This window comes from Sinocyclocheilus grahami, unplaced genomic scaffold (genome assembly GCF_001515645.1).
Source record: "Sinocyclocheilus grahami isolate Dianchi unplaced genomic scaffold, SAMN03320097.WGS_v1.1 scaffold144.1, whole genome shotgun sequence".
Taxonomy (NCBI): domain Eukaryota; kingdom Metazoa; phylum Chordata; class Actinopteri; order Cypriniformes; family Cyprinidae; genus Sinocyclocheilus; species Sinocyclocheilus grahami.
In genome coordinates this window covers 822,819-837,523 of record NW_015505323.1, presented here as the reverse complement: position 1 = coordinate 837,523, position 14,705 = coordinate 822,819, and the positions used below count along the sequence as shown (strand labels likewise).

The window sequence follows — 14,705 nt, the reverse complement described above, 5'->3', positions numbered from 1 at the left end:
TCGTGCGTCGTCACTGGCATAAACACTATCGTTAGACCTCTTCTTAATTTTCTTGATTTGTTTCGGGAATTTTTTCCAGACAGACGAGAGTTTATTAACATCTCCAGTGGATGTCTGACTGGTTTCTTTAGTTACACTATGTGGCTTCTTCTCGCTGGGATCGTGCTGCTGGTGTGTGCTGCAGGTAAAGTGCTGTCTATGTAAAAGAGAAAACAGAAAGAAAACACAAAGATCGTTGATCTCTTGATTAAACGGCTGAGACACATTTCCTGTGGTGTTTTAACATTAAACGTGTTGATGATGAATGCGATAGTATTTTTAGGCTCAGTATGTTAAGTTTTGCATTCATAGTGTATTTATTATGTTAATGAATTAATTAGAAAAAAATATTTAGATATCTGTTTTCTTCCCCAGATGCCACACCATTTGGTGGCAGAACAGTTCCTGATTTTGGAAAGATGTATCATGTTAAAGGTACATTTTTATCTACTTGCACTGTACGTCTCAGTACAGTACACTTCTTTTTAAAGTTACATATCCCTCTTTAATAGGTTTGCTTTCTTTGCCTTATGCTGAGATAAAGGAGCCATTTGAAGCTTGGTACGACCTCAAGGGGAAAAGAAGTCGAATCGACTATTATCATGGTCCGTGATCATCAAATAATAAAAAAACAGTGTTTATAGTAAGCTGTATGTAGTTTATGTATGCTGTTTTCCTAATTGCTGCGGTCTATAGGTACAGTGTGCACTTTTTTTATTGGAAATGACTTGGACTATGGTGCCATTTACAAGATCACACCAGTCACCACTGAGACTGAATTCAATACTTTGAAGTGTTTCCAGCTTAATGGTACCAAGGAGGGTCCAATACTTCCACAGACGGCACTGCCTGATCTGCAGGGCTTTGAAGTATGTACTACCTGTATGACTTACTATCTTCTGTGGAGCAAACCAAAGCAACTAAGATGTTTATGAAGTTGTTTGTGTTGCAGTTTGAAAAGATGGAGTATTACGCAGGCAATCTGTGTGAGGTCTGGGAAAACGTCACACAGGTTGGCCATAAGAAGAACACGTATCGTCTGTGGGTCACACGTCCAGAGGGAAATGATTCCCCAGCCACCCCACACCACTATGAGATGGTGGGCTTCAACACTCTTTTGGGGTCCCACTATGATAAATACCTTATCGACTACAGTGACTTAAGCCCTCGAATTGATTCAGACATTTTCAAACTACCTGGAGGTAAATACAATAAATGCATAACACACATTCAATTATTTGACATTTTTCTGCCGCTTACAAACCATCTTATAAAATGCTCAATTTTGTGTTTAGGAATGACCTGTGGTGACTTTCCTGGTCCTGGACTGGAGCGTCATTTATTGGCCAACCCCATCCAAGACCTTGTCCACACCTCCCCAGTTGGTCATGCCCACCGTATGTTTGGCCACTTTAAGGAGAAATATGAGCATCAGTATGAAAATGAAAAGGAGCATGAGGAGCGTGAGCATAACTTTGTACATAATATTCGGTGAGGAAAAACTAGAAACATTACTAGAGATTTGGTTATATGCATTAAAATTGAAAAAAAGACCTTAATTGCAAAAATATTTTTTTATTAAAAATTACAGTTTGAGGGACTGTGTTTGAGAATATTATTGTGACTGACATTTTTGAAAAGGCTAGTTTTTAAGTTTTCAAATGGTATCTTATGTGTATACATAGTAACTAGCCACATGTCGAACATAAAGTATTTTTTTCAGCAGCAAATTTGTTTGATTTGAAAGAAAAAATGCTTATAATTCGGAAGAAATATAGAAAAATAAATTAAGTTTTTTTACATTACATAGTCATGTCAACTACCTAGAAATAAATGAGAATATGGAGCCATAATAAACTATACAATATCATATAATGAGAAGCAGAAATCAGTCTGTGAACTTGTCTGAAGTCATTCTTTTCACATACATTCTTCCTCAGGTATGTGCACTCTATGAATAGAGCTGGTCTTTCATTCGCCCTCTCTGTCAATCACCTGGCTGATCGGTCACAGGAAGAGCTGACCATGATGAGAGGATGTAAAAGGACTCATGTTCACAGAAACGCTCAGCCTTTTCCCTCTGAAATCCGCTCTATAGCCGCCCCTGATTCAATAGACTGGAGGCTGTATGGTCTGTATATCTTCGGTTGCATGTGAAGTCAAAATCGTTCCATGCATGTTTAGCGATTCAGATGATATTGTAACGTATTTTCAGGTGCTGTGACACCAGTGAAAGACCAGGCTGTGTGTGGATCCTGCTGGAGCTTTGCCACCACTGGAACACTAGAGGGAGCACTTTTCCTGAAGGTAAATCTACATACTGATACAGATTTGAACTAGTTACTTCACTGAAATAGAGTTGAACTGGCCCTTGTTTTTCTCTCTCTCTTAGACGGGACAGCTGACGTCATTGTCCCAGCAGATGCTGGTAGACTGCACATGGGGATTTGGGAACAATGGTTGTGATGGAGGAGAGGAATGGAGAGCTTTTGAGTGGATCATGAAACATGGTGGCATTTCTACCACCGAGAGCTATGGAGGATATATGGGCATGGTGTGTGTACATACACCACACATTTCCAGCTAACCCAAATGTTTATGATTGATTTAAATAGTTGTTTAGGTCCCAGCTTGGAAAACTGTTCTGGAATTGACATCTATTATCAGAAAAAATATTTTCTGATTGCATGAAAAGGTCCACCTATTATAATTTTCTTTCTAGAAAGTAGAAATTAAGTTTTTGATCCATCAGATACTGGTGGTTAAAAAAGGGATCACTAATCCGATCACTGTGTGTGTTTCAGAATGGTTTGTGTCATTACAATAAGTCCTCCATGGTGGCAAAATTGAGCAGTTACACTAATGTGACCAGTGGTGATATTGTGGCACTGAAGGCTGCTATCTTTAAATTCGGCCCTGTAGCAGTCAGCATTGACGCTGCTCATCGTTCCTTCGCCTTCTACAGCAATGGAGTCTACTACGAACCAGCATGCAGTGAGTCTTCACACATTCATACTGTCTCACTAACTTAAATCCTAATATTTCACACTTATTATTAACTGTACTTTTCTCATCATGCCACATACTACATGCTAAGATTTAATGTACAATAATATATATTATTTGCTTTGCATAATTTGCCTCATCATTAAATATATCTTACAAATAAAACAAAAGTAATACTATTAATATACATAGTATTTCATCCAAAAAGAAGGTTTCCATCTGCAAAACTTTACAATTTTTCATATGGAAACAATTTGGAAAATAATGTTTATTAACTATAACTATACATATTTATATACACCGGTCAGGCATAACATTATGACCGCTGACAGGTGAAGTGAATAACACCGATTATCTTTTCATCACAGCACCTGTTAGTGGGTGGAATATATTAGGCAACAAGTGAACATTTTGTCCTCAAAGTTGATGTGTTAGAAGTAGGGCTGCACGATTAATCGCATGCGATATTTAACGCGCATCTTGTCAGAAAGCCGGTTCTGTAATCAGCGGTAAATCTCCATCACCTGCGTGCTTTCACATTGAGCAGCATTAACTACACAGAGCCGTTGTTCACTGACGAGCTGCGCTAAAAATCGCGCGAATATGAACGTGGTTTGGCGCAGCTCGTCAGTGAACAACGGCTCTGTGTAGTTAATGCTGCTCGATGTGAAAGCACGCAGGTGATGGAGATTTACCGCTGATTAAAGAACCGGCTTTACTCATAAGATGCGCGTTAAATATCGCTTGCGATTAATCGTGCAGCCCTAGTTAGAAGCAGGAAAAAGGGGCAAGTGGAAGGATTTGAGTGAGTTTGACAAGGGCCAAATTGTGATGGCTAGAAGACTGGGTCAGAGCATCACCAAAACTGCAGCTCTTGTGGGGTGTTCCCGGTCTGCAGTGGTCCATATCTATCAAAAGTGGTCCAAGGAATGAACAGTGTTGAACCAGCGACAGGATCATGGGTGGTCAAGGCTCATTGATGCACGTGGGGAGCGAAGGCTGGCTGTGTGGTCCGATCCAACAGACGAGCTATTGTAGCTCAGATAGCTCAAGAAGTTAATGCTCGTTCTGATGGAAAGGTGTCAGAATCATAGACTGTGGTCAGAATACACAGTGCATCCGAGTTTGTTGCGTATGGGGCTGCATAGCCGCAGACCAGTCAGGGTGCCCATGCTGACCCCTGTTCACCGCCGAAAGCACCAACAGTGGGCACGTGAGCATCAGAACTGGACCACGGAGCAATGGAAGAAGGTGGCCTGGTCTGATGAATCACGTTTTCTTTTACATCACCTGGATGGCTGTGTGATGATTTGGGCAGTGTTCTGCTGGGAAACCTTGGGTCCTGCCATCCATGTGGCTGTTACTTTGACACGTACCACCTACCTAAGCTTTGTTGCAGACCATGTACACCCTTTAATGGGAACGGTATTCCCTGGTGGCTGTGGCCTCTTTCAAAAGGATCATACGCCCTGCAACAAAGCAAAAATGGTTCAGGAATGGTTTGAGGAGCACAACAACGAGTTTGAGGTGTTGACTTGGCCTCCAAATTTCCCAGATCTCAATCCAATTGAGCGTCTGTGGGATGTTCTGAACAAATAAGTCGAGGTGGGAGGCCCCACCTCGCAACTTTCAGGACTTAAAGGATCTGCTGCTAACATATTGGTGCCAGATACCACAGCACACCTTCAGGGGTCTAGTGGAGTCCATGCCTCGATGGGTCAGGGCTGTTTTGGCAGCAAAAGGGGGAGCAACACATTATTAGGAAGGTGGTCATAATGTTATGCCTGATCGGTGTGCATATTAAACGTATAACAGCAATAAATAGGTATACGTTTTCATCTATAAAGTAATTTTATATATTATTTTTTATATTAATTTATTATATAAAAATCTGAAAACATTTTGCAGCATGTTTTTATATGCAAAACATTTTGGCAAATTATATTTATATAGTGGATTCATATATTATTTAGTTTATTATTTTATTATAAAATTTTGAAAATTTGATGCACATTGTTTATATTTCATATTTCAAGTACAATCTCATGTATTTTATTTTGAGTACAGCTATGTCTTACAGGTTGCTTAATATAAAGCATGCAGTACTCTTTTCTATCGAAACCAGCAAGTCATGTTTTACGTTTCTACTTCCACAGAAAACGTGACTGATGACTTGGATCATGCTGTGCTAGCAGTTGGTTATGGGATGATGGATAATGAGCCCTATTGGCTAGTGAAGAACTCCTGGTCCACTTACTGGGGCAATGATGGTTATATTCTGATGTCCATGAAAGACAACAACTGTGGTGTGGCCACTGATGCTACTTGCGTGACATTAGCCTAATATACTTACATTTTTCAAATAAATCACACAAGGCAATAGAAGAATTGTTTTCAACAATTTTATTGCAGATGCTGGACAACTGATCACAGTTTTATTGTGCATCAGTTGGAATGTCAATAAATGGAAAGTCTTAATAACAAAATGCTTGTTCATTGTAAAATCACGTCAAGACTTGCATTCCATCATGCAGCAAAAGTAACACACACACTCATACTTGTTCACAGGCAATGGTCAGTAACTAGCAGGCTTATATAACAGTTTCATTGGACCGCCAATTGATTCATTCTCATGTCGTCATCATTTTAAGTCTGAGGACTGTGGTAACCATCCAGCTTTCTTAATGGTGGTTCCACTGATGGTTCTCTCTTCTGGGAAAAAATGTCTTTATATTTCATCAGGTTAAAAGACATCAGTCACAGGTGTACCGAACAGTTACACCAGTCATGACAGAGTAAAAGCATTTAGATCCTAATAATCATGCAGTAATATATAAAAATGTTTTGGTTAAAAGTATAGTTCATCCAAAAATGAAAATTCTGTCATTATTTACACACCCTCTTGTTGTTGCAAACACATTTGACTCAGATATTTTAAAGAATTTTGGTCAGTGAGTCAAACTTGGATTCAGGAATTAATCATTCAGCACGACCACCTAATAAGAGCAATTTGTTCAGTGATCTAGATCTGTGCGAGATACTGACTCTGTGACCTGGCCACATCAGTTTACAGGCTTTTCTGTGAATAACAACATGACATTTTAGTCTGTTCTTCATTTGAATCTTTTCACATGGATTCAGAAACCTTAGAAATATAGTAGTGTTTTTATGGTGTTCTAGCAGTTTCCCAACCGGGGAGCCGTGTAAAAATAATTTTTAAAGATTTTTAAATTGCTAAAATGGTTAAAAAAATCAAACATCTGTTGTATAATATCAATTTCTGATGTTGCCAATAATTGGAGCTGCACCGAAATTCCAACTGCCGAAAATGAGTTCACCGCTCCGGTTTCAGTTTCACATGGTGTGATGCTCTGCGTATTATCCCACTCTATGTGTGCGCTCCACTCCTATACCGTTCATGCTCATCTGAACAGCAAAGTCCACTCAAAAATCGAGCCGACAGGAAACATCGATGTAGTACAGTATTGTTTCTGTTTGCAACAGCCCTACTGTACTGTAACATGATGTGGTATATGGGCAACTCTGGTAACGCTGCCCTCTCATTCATTGATCTGCTAACCGCTATATAGCCTATGCACATGTGTTCTGATAATAATAGCTTTCTAGGACTAAACATTATTTGGATATAATTGTTAAAAGCCTTACTGTTAGACCTACCTGAAAAACTAAAAAGCAATTTATCGTTATTATTTTTGTGCTATCATTAGTCATTTGTTTATTTGTTCTTATTTTATTACTGACTGCTTTACTTGTCATTTTTTATTCAATGCAAAGTTTGAAATCAAGCTATCTTGTGCTACTGCAACAAAATTACCCCAATGTAAAATCAAAAATACACTGAGTGTGCAAACATTTGTGAGATAGCTAGTAAAATTGGTAATTAAACAATGTTTACATATAAATAAAAGCCTACATGAAAATCGGTCATAAATTGGTCTCTTCATTAGAAATTAGCCTACTGATTGCCACCATTGATGGACAAAAAATTTAATAATATAAAAAAATATCTGTATTACAGTATAGGCCTATTCTGCAGTTCTTCCCTGTTCTACCAAATATACTTTTCAAGGTATCATATCGAAGTTAGAATTTTTTAAGTATTGCGACAATTAATTTTGCAGTGTGCCACAAATTTGTTAAAATTTCCAAAGGGTGCCGTGACTGAAAAAAGGTTGGGAAACACTGAGAGCATCATCACCTCAGGTTACCTTTTACCTAGTCATTTGTAACCTGCCATTTAGTGGACACATTTTCATTTGAATATTCTCTTACTCTTCTTTAACTACAAAGCAGGCCTATAACTGACCAATGAACTGAAACGTAATCTACAGCGCTGTTTAATCTTGACGACAAGTTGTAGGTCAAACGAGAAGTCTTAGCAGAGAAGTCTAATTTCCTTTGGGTTCATTGGCTTTGGATTTATTAGTAAAATAACATCTAAGCAATATAAGGACTACAGCAGTTGTTTGATTTGTCAAGCAAGTAAACAAGTAAATGTCAAAATATACCATAATGTTAACCAAGGATTTTACTATACTCAATAAATAAATAAATACATACATACATACACAAATAGTCAGTTTTCAATTCCACAGTGACCCCATCAGTTGAAAATGCTCTTCCAGGTTTTAGGTTAACAAATAGTTCTATTTCTATTTTGAACGAATTTTTAATACTCTGGTTATTTTTGCTCAGGTAAGTAATAGGTGAAATATTCATTTGATAATTTTATTTATTGATTTAATATTTATTATTATTAATTTTAGATTTACATTATGAACTACAAACATATCACTTTTGGTAAGGGGCATCTGATTTCTCAACACAACCCATTCTAAACCTAAAGAAATTGCTAGAAATAAACACAACCCAATATCCCATAATGCCTAGCGCGTATTACATGGAGTGCATAGTGGTCATTTCCGTCAGTTTTGAAAATGGAGGCGAATGGACTGAAGCTGAATTTCTGGGAGAACGGACCGAAACCCGGTCAGTTTTATTCATTCCCGGGTAACAGCAGCAGTAGTGCGGCTCCAGGATGTGGACCCATCAAACACACACTGTAAGTTCATCACGAATTGTCAGTTTTGTGCTTCGCATTAAGTTTGTAGTTTCGATTTGCCTTTCTCTGCTGCATCATCATGGAGGAAAGTTGCTGTTTAAAGTTACCCCGGAAAATGGTCTCGGATATATATTTTAAAATATCTTCGGTTCGTTTTAATATACTCTGAATATAATTGATCTCTTTCTTTTCCCATTCTGTTACTAGTGAAAAAGTAAGAGTTGAATGGTCCAGTGATAAGTTAGCTTGCTAGCAATAATGCTAATGAATAGGCAAATATCAAAACCAGTGCGTTTTAATAGACTTATGTACAATATAGATGAGGAAGTATATACGAAGTACAATATATATGTCTTGACATAATTGTGGACATAAATAAGGCTAATAAAGGCCATAAGTAAAATTAAAATACACAATTTAAAAATCTTACGGTCGATTAATAAATAGAAATGCGCTATATGCAAGAACACATCAGATATTACAATATTCAAATGTGAACTTGTATTGCTTTCAGTTTCAATCACTAATATGAAGGTACATTTTGTTAAAAATATTGATGGTGATGTCCATACGTGTACTATGCCGTTTAAAACGTCAATAATATACATTATTGTGTTGTTATTATTATTTTTATATATATTTACTGGAGAAATGGTTGCGTAAATATTTCACAATATTACCATTTTGATTAAATAAATGCAGCCTTGGTGAGCACTTCTTTCTAAAACACTGAAAAAATCTTACAGCCCCCAAACTTTTGAATGGTAGTGTATGCATATTTACATTACATTTGTCTTTTTTAATATAGAATGTTTAATGTTTCTCAGCAACCCCATGGTAACGGGCACATCAGTGCTGGGTCTGAAGTTCACTGGTGGTGTGATCATTGCTGCTGACATGCTCGGCTCTTATGGCTCTCTGGCACGCTTCCGCAACATCTCCCGGCTCATGAAGGTCAACAACAGCACCATCCTGGGAGCTTCAGGAGACTATGCTGACTACCAGTACCTTAAACAGGTCATTGAGCAGATGGTGTAAGTACACACACATTTCTTTATGATATGGTTGAAGACTTTCTTTGTCAGCTTTGAGACCCTCAAATCAGTATATGCTAATAGGTAGAACTTGATCTGTGTTTGTTTAGGATTGATGAAGAGCTACTTGGAGATGGACACAGCTACACCCCCAAAGCCATCCACTCCTGGCTCACGCGGGTCATGTACAACCGCCGCAGCAAGATGAACCCCTTGTGGAACACAGTGGTCATTGGTGGATTTTACAATGGAGAGAGGTGGGACAGTATCCAGACAAGTACTTTTGAGCGTACAAAGTAGTTTATTTGTGTTAGGATGAAAGTCAGCATTAAACAAAATTCACAATCCAATTTTTTCTGGAATCAGATTTATTTAGGAGTGAAACATAGATAGGGAGAGAGGGACTTGATTTTATCTTTTGGGTATCACTCTCAAATAACAGGTTGAAAAATTAAGAGATATTGGTGACTGAAGAGGTGAATTTACAATACACAAATTATTACATTTTGGTGAAACATTTATAAAGAACATTATTTTTCTTTGCTGTTTCAGTTTCAAAGCAGCTTTATAGAAAATCATGATGCTAATGTTTATAATAATATCCTAATATCGTCATGCCTTATAGTCACATTTAGCAGATTAGTGCTGAGCTTTACACTTTTGCAACAATCAAGCAGTTGAGATATACTATCTAGTATTTATACATCAAACTTTATATAAAGAGCTGTGTGATAATACAGTTGTATTTTGTGACAAAAAATCAGGCAGTTGATATTTGCTATAGTATATATCGCTATATCTGAGTGTGTTGAATATATATATATATATAGAGAGAGAGAGAGAGAGAGAGAGAGAGGGAGCTAGCTGTGTGATACTAGTTTAAATTTTTTGAGACAATATAAGCATTTATGTGACATTATATGTATGCAGGTAAAGTAGGATGTACTATATACAAATTATAATATATTGTTGGCCTATAATATAGTTTATATTTTCAATAATATAACAATCAAGCAGTTGAGATTTTCTATATTGTACATAGCATTTACCATAAGTGCACTGTATGTTTCTGGGTAATATATTACTTATAGTAGTTGTATAATTCATTACTAATTATTTATTTGTTGATTCATTTGAGTTATTCATTTGCTATCTAGTTATAATAAGAATGATAAAACCTGTAAAAACCTGTTTTTTTCCGTTTACAATAATTACCATTCGGTGATGTATATCACTGACACAGTTGTATAGTAAATATGGTCAATTTTGTGACCTAATTAGGACTTTGAGTTGTCTGCTGTTATTTAACTTTCATTGAACACTGTTTTTTTGTCACTCTCTTAAGCTTTCTTGGTTATGTGGACAAGTTAGGAGTTGCATATGAAGCCCCAACAGTAGCAACAGGATTTGGTGCTTATTTGGCTCAGGTAAGGTTTTATTTTTTGTTCATCAGATTGTCTTGATTTTTAAAAACCTTATCATATAAAGTTAAAAACCTTATCATATGAATTCATCATATGCGTTTTTGCAGCCCTTGATGAGGGAGGTGATGGAGAACAAGGTAGAAATCACAAAGGATGAGGCACGAGCGCTGATAGAGCGATGCCTGAAAGTTCTGTACTACCGTGATGCCCGCTCCTACAACAGGGTAAGACATGATCTTTCTTCTCTGTCTTTCAGATCCTTATCTTGGGTGCAACATTTCATTGTATATGTGTTTAAAAAAACAGAAAATAATAGATTTTCTTGGGTGCTTTCTGTAGCATGAAATTGCCATTGTAACAGCTGAAGGCGTTGAGATTTTAGGACCACTGTCATCTGAAACAAACTGGGACATTGCCCATCTGGTCAGGTAGGCTGAAATTCATGATTCATCTGAATATTTCCTCACCATTTATGGTTTAATAGACATTTTATGAGATTAGTATAATATACGCTTCTGTTCAGAAACATGGGGTTGATAAGATTTTTTTACGTTTTATTGAAAGAATTCTCTCACCAAAGCTGCATTTTGTTTGATTAAAAATACAGTAATATAATATTATAAAACAGTAATATTGTGAAACATTATTAGTGTAAAATAAATGCTTTCTATTTTTCATATAATTACAAATGTAATCTATTCCTGTGATGGCAAAGCTGAATTTTCAGCATCATTACTCCAGTTTTCAGTCACATGATCCTTCAGAAATCATTCAAATATCCTGATTTGGTGCTTAAGAAACATTTCTTATTATGATCAATGTTGAAAACATTTATGCTGATTATACATATTTTTCAGGATTCCTTAATGAATATGGAGTTCAAAAGAACAATCTAAAAATGTCTTTACTGTCACTTTTGATCTTAAATGCGTGCCCTCACTGAATAGAAGTAATAATTTCTTTAAAAATTTTTTAGACCTTAAACCTTTGAATTGTAATGCATTTAGTGCAAGGTTGTTGGATATACATATCAATGCAGTGCATATTTAAATTCAGTTAAATCCTGATTGCTGATTCATTGTATTGACCTAATAACTGCTGTTTGTTTTTATTGCAGTGGTTTTGAATGAGTCCTGTTCTGCTACATCATCTTTGGACATGCTCTTAGCACCACCAGATCACTATTGTATTGTCAAGACTACAGTTAGAATTGTTTCTTGCTCTTTTGTTAATACATAAATAACCTTCAAAAAATTGTTTGCCATGTGCTCATTATTGTTCTTCTATAATTGATCAGTCAATTGCATAATGATCTTCTGTGATATATTCTGCATTTTTAAATTCTGCTTTCACCAATATTAGGGTATCTGCAGGATTTAAGACTTTAACACCTGCACAAATCAAATTAATACCATATGAAAGGGGTAGTAGGGCAACAACTGTAAGTCGCTTTGGATAAAAGCGTCTGCTAAATGACTAACTGTAAATGTAAAGTGACTGTAAAAAGCATGATTTACAGTTCAGATATAGGTTTTCACACACACACAAAAAAATATATATGATGAATTTCACATTTCAGACTTTAAACCGTTTTTTTAAGAAAATGGATGTCAAAATAAATTATTACACTAATTTAAACAATTATCAATCAATTATTTTATTAAATAACAAATATATTTTACTCTTAATTGCTTAGATTTTTATAATGCATTATTTTCTTGTCGATCCACCAGTTAACATTTACAAATCTGCGTGTTTGCTGCGTAAAAACGTGGGTTTATTTTCACATTGGTCTGAACAGTCTCATCAAAAACAGCAGAAGGCCTTTTTGAAAGTGCAAATTCAAATTCCCCGGTAAAAGCTGTAAACAAAGCAGCGCGGCACCCGACCCGACTTTGAAACGTGCAGCGCTCATGTTTATTCAATGATATCATAGCCTTTTAACGTTTTATCGGCGCGTTAAGGCATATCGCAGTTCTTGTTTTCCGTCCCCAAATTTAAGACCACCTGAAATCATAATTAAGACTTTCTTGTACCATTTAACTTTTTATGGCCTTAAACTTGATACAACTAAATTTAAGACTTTTAAAAGACCTGTCACATTTTACCACATTAAAATAATACAATTTCACATTTTACCACATTTAAAAGAATACAATTTCACATTACCACATTAAAAGACAACATACAGTATAATGGTTTCTAAAGGGAAAAAAACACTACTTAAATTACATACCTAAAAGTGTTTATTTATTAACATGTAATCAAGTATGTTACAGTATAACCCTAAATACAGTAGGTAATGATTTCAAATAATTTCTATTTACATTTATGCACATTATGATAATAGAGATCAAACCTGATGAAAAGGCAAACTGTTAAACTAAACCACAAGGTGTAACACGTAGCACATTTGTAGTTAAATGAACAATAGAAGCCATGACTACAGAGGACTTCACACTTAAGCTGATGATACACGGGGCGACTTTTTTTGAGCAATGTTGCTTGGGCACTTTCACATTGAAAGTGGATAATGTGTTCATATATCTATATAAATACGACTGGGGATGTAGTGGCCTAATGGTTAGAGTCGGACTCGTACCGGCAGGGATCGTAGGTGGGGGGAGTGAATGTACAGTGCTTTCTCCCACCTTCAGTACCACGACTGAGGTGCCCTTGAGCAAGGCACCGAACCCCCAACTACTCCCCAGGCGCAGCAAAAATGGCTGCTCATTGATCCGGGTGTGTGTTCACTGCTGTGTGTGTGCACTTTGGATGGGATAAATGCAGAGCACTAATTCCGAGTATGGGTCACCATACTTGGCCACGTCACGTCACTTTACTTTAGATCGGTCGTGGGCCCTGTGTCTCATCTGGTGACATTGCACAAAAATTGCCCCGTGTATCATCAGCCTAAGGATCTTTAGCACCTATTATTGCAACAAATATTTACATGACTCATTTTCATAGACACTTCAGTTGAGCAGTTCATTTTATTCTCGAAATATGAAATCTTGGTGGAAGAAGGCACACAAATCACCTGCAGATTTCTAAAATGTTCTTGACCTGCAGAGCCGACAATGCTATTCCATTTAAGAGACTAAATGATCTATAATTTCTGAATCCTCAAAACCATGGAAAGACTCCACATCGCTGTCATTCTCAAAGATCTTTCTTAAAGCGAGCATTCCAGATTGCGGAGAGGACCAAGATTCTGCAGAAACAACACTGGAAGTCTCAGCTTTCTGCTCCTCAACTTTGTCTCCTTTCAATTTACGGACGAGAGCTTCAGTAAGACTTTGCACCAGCTCAGAGGGTTCCTCAGACATCGCCTCCGGGTTTGTGCTCAAAACCCGATCAAAAGAGCGAAAAAGTACTTTGGCCTCTGCTTTAAGGACATCCAGTACTTCAATAAGCCAGTGAGACAGCAGAAGGGCAAGGTCAGCTGGTTTGGCTCCAACCAGTTCTTGTGGTGCTTTTGTCACATGCTCGCTCCAGCGAGCCTGCAGAAACTCACGTAACACCGGCCCCATACAGGCTTCAAGGGGCTGTAAACTGCAAGAGCAACTGCGAGGGATTAGGCCTGGAAGAGTGTTAGCACTGTTGAGCGTCGCCAAGAATTCATTGGACATGTGGCCTTTGTACGTGTCCATTATCAGCAATCCTTTGCCTCCAGAACTAGGGTTGACGTGCTGACACCACACCTTGTCCAACCAAAGCTGAAGTCTTTCTTCATCTGTGAACCCTTCTGGTCTAGCCTCCAGGATGAAGAAGTCTGGCAACGAACTTGCATCCTTCTCAAGAGGTTCGCCTCTGAGGAAAACCATGGTGGATAATGTGGTCCCATCAGCCAGGGCTGTGAACACAACATCTATGAGTGGATCTGTGGTGCTCATCAACTTAAAAGCTGACAACATGGATGACGAATCCGCAGAGGATTCATCCAGCTGCTCCATATCTACAAAGATGGAAAACTCATCCATGGCTCCAATGGAAGACAACCTAAAGGTTTGTGAGGTGACTTGCTTTTTCAGAAGGCTGCTGAAGGAGCGTTCAAGCTCCTGGGACTTAATCGGTAGCAACTTGCTGGATGTGGCAAACGCCTGCAAGCCCAGATCG

At 37.4% G+C, this 14,705-nt stretch overlaps 2 protein-coding genes across 2 annotated transcripts; both read left to right on the top strand.

Moving 5' to 3' along the window:
• LOC107591612 (digestive cysteine proteinase 2-like) lies at positions 1-5,625 on the top strand. The gene is made up of 11 exons (XM_016280818.1): positions 1-184; positions 415-474; positions 552-644; positions 736-908; positions 992-1,241; positions 1,335-1,530; positions 1,980-2,170; positions 2,255-2,346; positions 2,432-2,593; positions 2,844-3,033; positions 5,202-5,625. Exons 1-11 carry the CDS (start codon positions 139-141, stop codon positions 5,387-5,389), a joined length of 1,641 nt encoding a protein of 546 aa, XP_016136304.1. The 5' UTR covers positions 1-138; the 3' UTR covers positions 5,390-5,625.
• Positions 5,626-7,971: 2,346 nt separating this feature from the next.
• Positions 7,972-11,827, top strand: LOC107591614 (proteasome subunit beta type-4-like). Its single transcript, XM_016280820.1, has 7 exons — positions 7,972-8,128; positions 8,956-9,162; positions 9,273-9,419; positions 10,508-10,589; positions 10,694-10,810; positions 10,926-11,014; positions 11,704-11,827. Exons 1-7 carry the CDS (start codon positions 8,004-8,006, stop codon positions 11,714-11,716), a joined length of 780 nt encoding a protein of 259 aa, XP_016136306.1. The 5' UTR covers positions 7,972-8,003; the 3' UTR covers positions 11,717-11,827.
• Positions 11,828-14,705: the final 2,878 nt, after the last annotated feature.

Coding starts and splice junctions, on each gene's coding strand:
- LOC107591612 (XM_016280818.1), top strand. CDS start 139: ATGTGGCTTCTTCTCGCTGGGATCGTGCTGCTGGTGTGTGCTGCAG. Junction 2,171..2,254: donor AATAGACTGGAGGCTGTATG/GTCTGTATATCT, acceptor ACGTATTTTCAG/GTGCTGTGACACCAGTGAAA. Junction 2,347..2,431: donor AGGGAGCACTTTTCCTGAAG/GTAAATCTACAT, acceptor TCTCTCTCTTAG/ACGGGACAGCTGACGTCATT.
- LOC107591614 (XM_016280820.1), top strand. CDS start 8,004: ATGGAGGCGAATGGACTGAAGCTGAATTTCTGGGAGAACGGACCGAAA. Junction 8,129..8,955: donor GGACCCATCAAACACACACT/GTAAGTTCATCA, acceptor AATGTTTCTCAG/CAACCCCATGGTAACGGGCA. Junction 9,163..9,272: donor CAGGTCATTGAGCAGATGGT/GTAAGTACACAC, acceptor GTGTTTGTTTAG/GATTGATGAAGAGCTACTTG.